Source organism: Mastomys coucha, unplaced genomic scaffold, assembly GCF_008632895.1.
Source record: "Mastomys coucha isolate ucsf_1 unplaced genomic scaffold, UCSF_Mcou_1 pScaffold16, whole genome shotgun sequence".
In the NCBI taxonomy this organism is placed as follows: Eukaryota; Metazoa; Chordata; class Mammalia; order Rodentia; family Muridae; genus Mastomys; species Mastomys coucha.
The window spans coordinates 45,760,484-45,767,669 of NW_022196898.1; the positions used below are offsets into that span (position 1 = coordinate 45,760,484).

Consider the following 7,186-nt stretch of genomic DNA (forward strand, 5'->3'; position numbering starts at 1 on the left):
CATCCTTGCCCACTGCCAGAGAGCAAGCAAGCATCCTCGCCCACTGCCAGAGAGCAAGCATGCATCCTCGCCCACTGCCAGAGAACAAGCAAGCATCCTTGCTCAAGTTTCCTGGAAAGTTTACTTGTTTGTCTTTGCATTTGTTAGTTGTAGATGATTGTGCTTCTGTTCAACTTCTTCAGTCTCCCCTCCTTGATACACATGGCTAAAGGTGCACAGGGTGTTGAGTCAGAGGGAATATCATGCACACAAGTTTTATTTTAGTTACCCGTGCATGTGCCATGTGCATATGAGTGCAGGTGCTCACTGAAGCCAGAAAAGGGCGCCATGTGGGTGCTAGGAGGAGCCTTATGGACTCTCAGCCACTGGCTGTCTCTCCAGCCCCAGCCCATGCATATTTTAAGACAGAAACTTTGAAAGGTGTTTTAATTTTGCCGAGATTAGAAATGTACAATTCTACTTTCTCAAACTTTTATTCTTGTTAAAGACCAGCATGTGTCTACTGTCTTTCTCTGTTTATTTTACTTCTTATCCTGACTAAAATCTGTGTTAGAGTCTCATTTAGATGTTTCCATGCTCAGTAAAATGGAGACCTTTGAACATTTTAGACCCGTGAGCTTACAGTTGAGTCTGTTAGTAGGTTTTTGTCTTAGCTGTTTAGTTTGTTGAATATCAGTGAATATGCACCTTCCAGGGTTCATACACGTGGAAATGAGCCATCTCTGTTGTGGACACCACAGCCTTTCAGGAACTTTCCTAGACTGATACACCTGCCCAAGCCATAGTGGGAGCAACATCAAAGCAAACGAGGGTTAGGGAGGGAGGCTCTGCTTGAGATTCAGAATGCAAGTAGGAATTAGCAAGCTGGGAAGGAGTAGTGTCATTCAGAGCTGTCTGAAGGGACAGCATGTAGAGGTGCCACTAGTAGCCTGGCTGTGTTCTGCTGCTTCTGTGGGTTTTCAAACCCATGTGTTGTATATAGTGTAACATCTGACACACAGGGCTGGAACTTACCTAGTTGAACTCATTTGTTTTAGCTCACAATTGGGGTTTAATTTTTTTCTATAATCCTGACAAGAGAAAAGCAAAGGAAGAAGGAGGAGAAGAAGAAGGAGGAGGAGAAGGAGGAGGAGAAGAAGGAGAAGGAGAAGGAGGAGAAGGAGAAGGAGAAGGAGAAGGAGAAGGAGAAGGAGAAGGAGAAGAAGGAGGAGAAGAAGGAGGAGGAAGAGGAAGAGGAAGAGGAAGAGGAGAAGGAGGAGGAGGAGGAGGAAGAGAAGGAGAAGAAGAAGAAGGAGGAGGAGTAGGAGTAGGAGGAGGAGTAGGAGAAAAACATTGTATAGTAAACTGGTGTTACACAGCACATTGAAGAATTAATGTTCATAGAAATGAATTTCTTTATAAAATGAAAATCCTAGATGCTGGGCATGGTGACTCACCTCTAATTCCAGCACCTGAGAGGCAGGCAAGAAGGTCGCCAGGAGTTCAAGGGCAGCCTGGATCACATAGTTTCAGGTCAGTCTAGGCCAGAGTGAAACACTGTTGCTTCTATTTTCCCAAACCATAACAGGTTTCAGTTTTGGGAAAGCAGCTGGGACTGTGAACCCTCTAGCTGTCCCGTCTCTATCAGGAATCAGCATATTTTAGGTTGGAAATGTTTTCTATTTATTACTTTCTGCTATTTTCTACTGTTTAAATTTGACACTTGGGATTCAGAGCTTCTGCACTTCTGTTTGTATTTTTTTTTCATGGCTCTCCCCCTTGGCTGCCACCTCCAAAAAAAATGGAATTAAAAACGAAGTGGAAGCTTTGTTGTTTGAAATTGAAGGGTGCTGTGAGAATCACTGCAAATCCCTGCTGTCTCGGGTACCCTCCGTTCTCCTATTTTGGGTAGTAACGCAAGCAGTCATTTTAGAAAACATGGCTGTGTTCACTGGCCGGCACTCCTTCCAGAGGCCCTGTGCCAGAAGCAACAGAGGGACACAGCCAGGTCCCAGCCAGCAGCCCAGACTTCAGCTCTCAAATTCTGCTACTTGAAATTTGCATAAATGTTGAAGGGAGAAAAGAGGCGCCCTGTGTCACTCTTCTACTTTAGGCTCTGCAGCCATTCAGGGCATGAAACCTCATTGGAGGGAGCAGTGGATGCACACACTGCAGGCAGAAGGAGCAGGGTATGAAAAGAGTCATGTGAGTCCGACATCAGACAGAGGCTTATTTGAAGAGGCTACAAAGCAACAAGTATTGCCAATTTAAAACATTGCTTGTCAGAGCAAGGAGTGAAACACACTGAAGGCTGCTCAGATTACACTGTCTGGGGTACCAGACTTAATTACTCATGTTCGAGATTCTTAAAACAAAGGGAGGCTTTTAAGCCTGTGATACATAGCTGGCATGGCCCAAAAGGCTCTGGAAAGCCTAGAAAATTGTGATGAGGACTCCATCAAGCCTGGATACCTTCATTCTGTCTTTACAAAGATAAATTCCTGGTGCATTGGACCTGGTAAAGATCAATGACATGTATCTTGTCATCTGCAGTGTTGTATACAGTGGAGGCTTATAAACATTGAATAAATATGAAGCCTCATCTGGACTGAATGGCTTCAAGGGTCTGTGCTGTTTTCATAGTTCTTTGTTGAGAGGTTTTGACAGTGAGTATCAAGAGGGTATACTGAAGGCATCTAGTAAAAGCAATTTTTGCTGTGCTTATATTTTTCTAGAGTCATTTGGCTAGGTCACTTTCTCTCTGTTCCATCTGCCCCTTCCCTGTAGGCTGAGAGAATGGTATGTCCAGAGACTGGGTCACTCATGGTTGGTTGATCTGTATGCATTGCTGATTGAGAGCCATGCTCGTGGATGGAGTGGCCCTTGTGCTCATGTGTAGTACTGGTTGTACATTTAGTGAATCATTTCTTTTTATTGCCCTTTTAAGAGGATAGCAGTAAGCTCTGCGTGGCTTGTGTGTTTTATTAGAGGGCTGGTGATGGCAACTGGGAGGAATTAATCCCATTTATTGATATCACACTCTATATTAAATTGTGTCATTTTCCTTTGAAGTTGACGTGCTTAAACAGGGCAGCCCATTCCCCTCCCACTTGAGGGAGCAGCTGTGACCTGACCAGGCCTTTGGTGACTTAGCTCATCCTGGCTTCCGTGACCTTTCTCCTGTGACTGTTGTTTAATTCTGATCTCAATCCCCAAATGTATGGCAGTTCTGTGCCTGGGTGCCCGCTCTGCTCAAGTAGGCTTCTCTTACCTCTATCTGAAGCCTTTGTGAATTGTTTGTACCTTGTTGCTTGGTTTTATTTTTTTCTAGAATATACCACTGTCTCAAGTGGCTTTATTTACATTTTGTTTGTTTGTTTGTTATTGTCTGTTTTTCCCTAAAAGAAACAGAGTTTATGAGACTTTGTTGACTACAGTGCCCCTGATGTCAGGCCCTGCATCTGCATGCTTTGTAGATGTGCTGTGTTCTGAATGGGTTTCAGCTGAGGGTGGTGGCGCCCACCTTTTGATCCCTATACTCAGGAGGCCTAGGTAGATGGAGCTCTGTGAATTTCCGAGGTCAACCTGCTCTACATAGTGAGTTCCAGGATAGCCAGAGCTACAGTGAGATCCTGTCTCAAAATTCTGAAAAAAGAAAAATTCTAGAAGATTTCTTCTACATTTTGTGTCACACTGCCAAGTGACTGGGCGATGAGACAAGACCACCTTCTTGTATTTGCTTTTCCTTTTTTTGTGGAGTGCATGTCCAGAAAATCAGACCACAGTATGAAAGATTGATCTTACTGTGCTACTGTGTGCAGTTTGAGAAGAAAAGTTGGGCTGGTGTCTCATGCTCCATCCTCTCCTGGATTGAACGCTTCCCTTTCTGACACACGGGAGCTGTCTTCATGTTTGTATTTGGTTGTTAAACTGAAGTGTTTCCCTTGAGGGGTAGTCTCACGCTCTCCCAATCTCTCCTGTATCGGTCTGGTTTATCATTTCTTATATGATAATTACAGTATTTGCTTAGAAATAGCCTGAGAATAAAGTCACGAGTCTCAAGTTTTCGTTCTTTCTTTTGTTTATGCAAACTGCTACCACCTAGATGATCTACATTCTTTGGTGGGTGGGTTGGATGATGGAGGAGACTTACGTTGGGCGATCAAGTCCCAGGGAATTTGTTCTGTCCTCGTGTGGGGCTCCTCAGCCCTCAGCCCTCCTCAGCATCCCCTGGGAACAGTTGGGGCTGGAGATTCAGTCCAGGTACTGATTTAACAGGTGCCTCTGATGCAAACTGAAGTTTGAAAACTATGGCTGGGGAAATGTTAAAGGTTCAAGGTAGTAGAATCCCAGAAACCAGCCAAGTGGCATTAATTATTAGCCTGGGAGCCCACCTCTTTTTTTGGTGAGTGACTTGGATTGGTTCTCTAAAGCAAGGCTGTAAAGTTATTTGCTAGATTGATGGCCACATATTGACTCTAGGTTGTTTGTGTTCTATGAATCTGTCACTGTAATGATTTGCCAGGACACTTAATAGGAACAGGCTGTGATTTTTTTTTTTTCTCCTTTCCCTGCCCACAGCTGAGTCATGGGTGGCTGGGTCCTTTGGCTCTCCTGGATAAATTTCTCTTTGTATACTGCATATTTTTATGTACTTCTTAAAACTTGGTATATTTCTTGTACATTATTCCTGTGTGTGGTGTAATGCTTATGTGTTTGTGTATGGTATATGCATTGAGTGTGGAGGTGAGTGACCCTGTGAGCACATGCCAGGGTCAGAGGGGAGCTGCCCCCTCCCTCTGCTTCTCTTTACCTCACTGTCTTGAGACAGGGTCTTAATCTGAGCTGAAACTTGTTTAGGGGATTAGCCTGGCCACGCAGTAAGCTCTTGAGATCCACCTCCATCCCCCTCTTCAAGTTGAGATCACAGGCGTGCACAGCCATGCTTGGCTCTTTGCGTGGGTGGGTGGGGTGCCGTGGATGGGTGGGGTGCCGTGGGTGGGTGGGGTGCCGTGGGTGCCGGGGATTAATCTCAGCTCCTCATCCGAGCACAGCAAGCACTCTCCCCAGCTGAGGCTCTGCAGCCTTTTTTATGTAGTGCTTCTCACTGCTGGATTACAGGAGACTCTGGGGGCATTCAACCTAGATTACTTCACAGGTAGGGAATGGAGCCAGATGAGGCTGTGTCTCACCTGAGGTTATACAGCCAGGTACAGGAAGCAGGACTGGACTCATGACTGGACTCATGATGGCTTTTTTACTTGTTGGAATTCTTGTAGGGGACTGAGCTGGAACTTGCTCTGTGCCTGCGAAGCAGTCCTCTCCTGAGCTGTTTTCCCTTTCTCAATAAGAGGAAGAGGAAAAGGCAACCAGAGGAGAGCTAATAAAAGTGTCTCGAGAGGATGAAAACAGCAGTTTGAGTGCTGCAGTATGGAGGAAATAACCTGACATTACTGTCTTAATTATGGTAGTTGCATCGGAGCTTATCAGTGTGGGAAGAGGGATCGCGGACGCCTTACAGGGAAGTGGGCCATGGATGAGAAGATGTCCCTTTTCCAGAGCCTGCCTGTGCAGTGCACAGCCCAGTGGGTGTGTCTGTGATGCCAACAGCTGTCACAGAGACCGGCCAGGCTTAGTGAGAGGCCTGGCTCTCAGGCTCAGTGCTGCCACCAGATAGGCTCTGATACCTCATGAGGAAGCAACTTAACCTCTCTGGCCCTCACTTTCTAGCAGGTGGTCATAACACCCGCCCAGCCATGGTAGTGGGAAGTAGCCTGTCTCTGTACTGAAGAACACAGTCTCTGGGCCTGGTCACCCCAAGTCAGTTTTGTGTCTGGCTCTGGCTCACTGGTGTGATGATCACACAGGCTGCTTGCCTGCACTGCTTCTTCAGCTGTGGAATAGGGTGTGATGAAACGAACCATTTATCAGGGTTGTTGTCAAGGCTGAATGAGTCCCTGTATGTACAGTGCCTGATAAATAAACACGTCTAAGAGGGTTTTGAATGTTAGAATGGGTTCTGTCTTGCCTTCCTAGTAGTCCTTAGGAATCTTGGTGTATCTTTGGTGATGAAAATTCCAGTTCTAAAAGCTAAACATTCGGATGCTGGAAGCACCTGAGCTGGGTAGCCGTCCTCCTCTCCAGGCTGAAGTCAGGAAAGTTTTGGGGTGTGGCCCTTCCCCCACCCATGCTGAGTCGAATGCTTTGGGGAGTCCTTCCTGGTAAAGTCTTTTCCTTGTCTCTCAAGGGGCTTCTATGTCTCTGTGAATATGAGGTTAGTTTCTACTTTATTTACTTTAGTCCCTTCTCCCACCATCTCTAGTGACCGTCTTCTCCTTGCTTTTTTTTTTTTTGTGAGTCCTTGAAATGCAAGGTTGTTGTAGTCCCTTCTCCACGGATTTGGTTTCTCTTTTTTTCTGGGTCCTGCTGGTGGATGTTGACGCCGTTGGCTGCTTACTGAAGTGGCCTATTTTATTAAAACTCAGCCTGAAGCCAAGCAGCTCCTCCTTATGGTCAACTGCCATCCCTTCAGATCTTAAGAGTCAACGATGGACTCTGTGCTTTTCTGAAGTGTCTAAATCCTAAAAGGATCACAACCTATTACGGTTGGTACAACTTTAATGATCTCACTGTCACAGGGACATGTGTCTGCCCGACACACGGAGGCACAGAGAACTAAGGACATCAAAGACCATGAGAGGAGACTGCAAGGTGAATTGTGTCTGAGCGAGCAGTCCGAGGGGCATGCAGGGGTGCCGTGACGGGGAGAGGCTTGCTCTCTGGACCCCTCTTTGCTGTGAGTGGTGCCTGATTTCTGATTCCACTGTATCTTTTATTTCAGCTTTGCAGTGTCGAGGTGGTCAAGAGCCCTGTGTAAACGAAGGGACCTGTGTCACCTACCACAACGGCACAGGCTTCTGCCGGTAAGTTCTTCTATACATCACCTCTCTGACAGTAGGCCCTGGGGAGGTGTGTTCTTCTGTACATCATCTCTCTGACAGTAGGCCCTGGGCAGGTGTGTTCTTCTGTACATCACCTCTCTGACAGTAGGCCCTGGGCAGGGGTGTTCTTCTGTACATCACCTCTCTGACTGTAGGCCCTGGGCAAGGTAAGTTCTTCTGTACATCATCTCTCTGACTGTAGGCCCTGGGCAGGGGTGTTCTTCTGTACATCATCTCTCTGACTGTAGGCCCTGGGCAGGGGTGTT

At 46.4% G+C, this 7,186-nt stretch overlaps 1 protein-coding gene across 1 annotated transcript in view; it reads left to right on the plus strand.

Moving 5' to 3' along the window:
* Notch2 (notch receptor 2) overlaps positions 1–7,186 on the plus strand; it is a 142,163-nt gene that overhangs the window by 29,910 nt on the left and 105,067 nt on the right. The window contains exon 2 of the mRNA XM_031374957.1: positions 6,821–6,902. Coding sequence (XP_031230817.1) covers positions 6,821–6,902 — 82 coding nt within the window. The remainder of the gene's footprint in view (positions 1–6,820; positions 6,903–7,186) is intronic.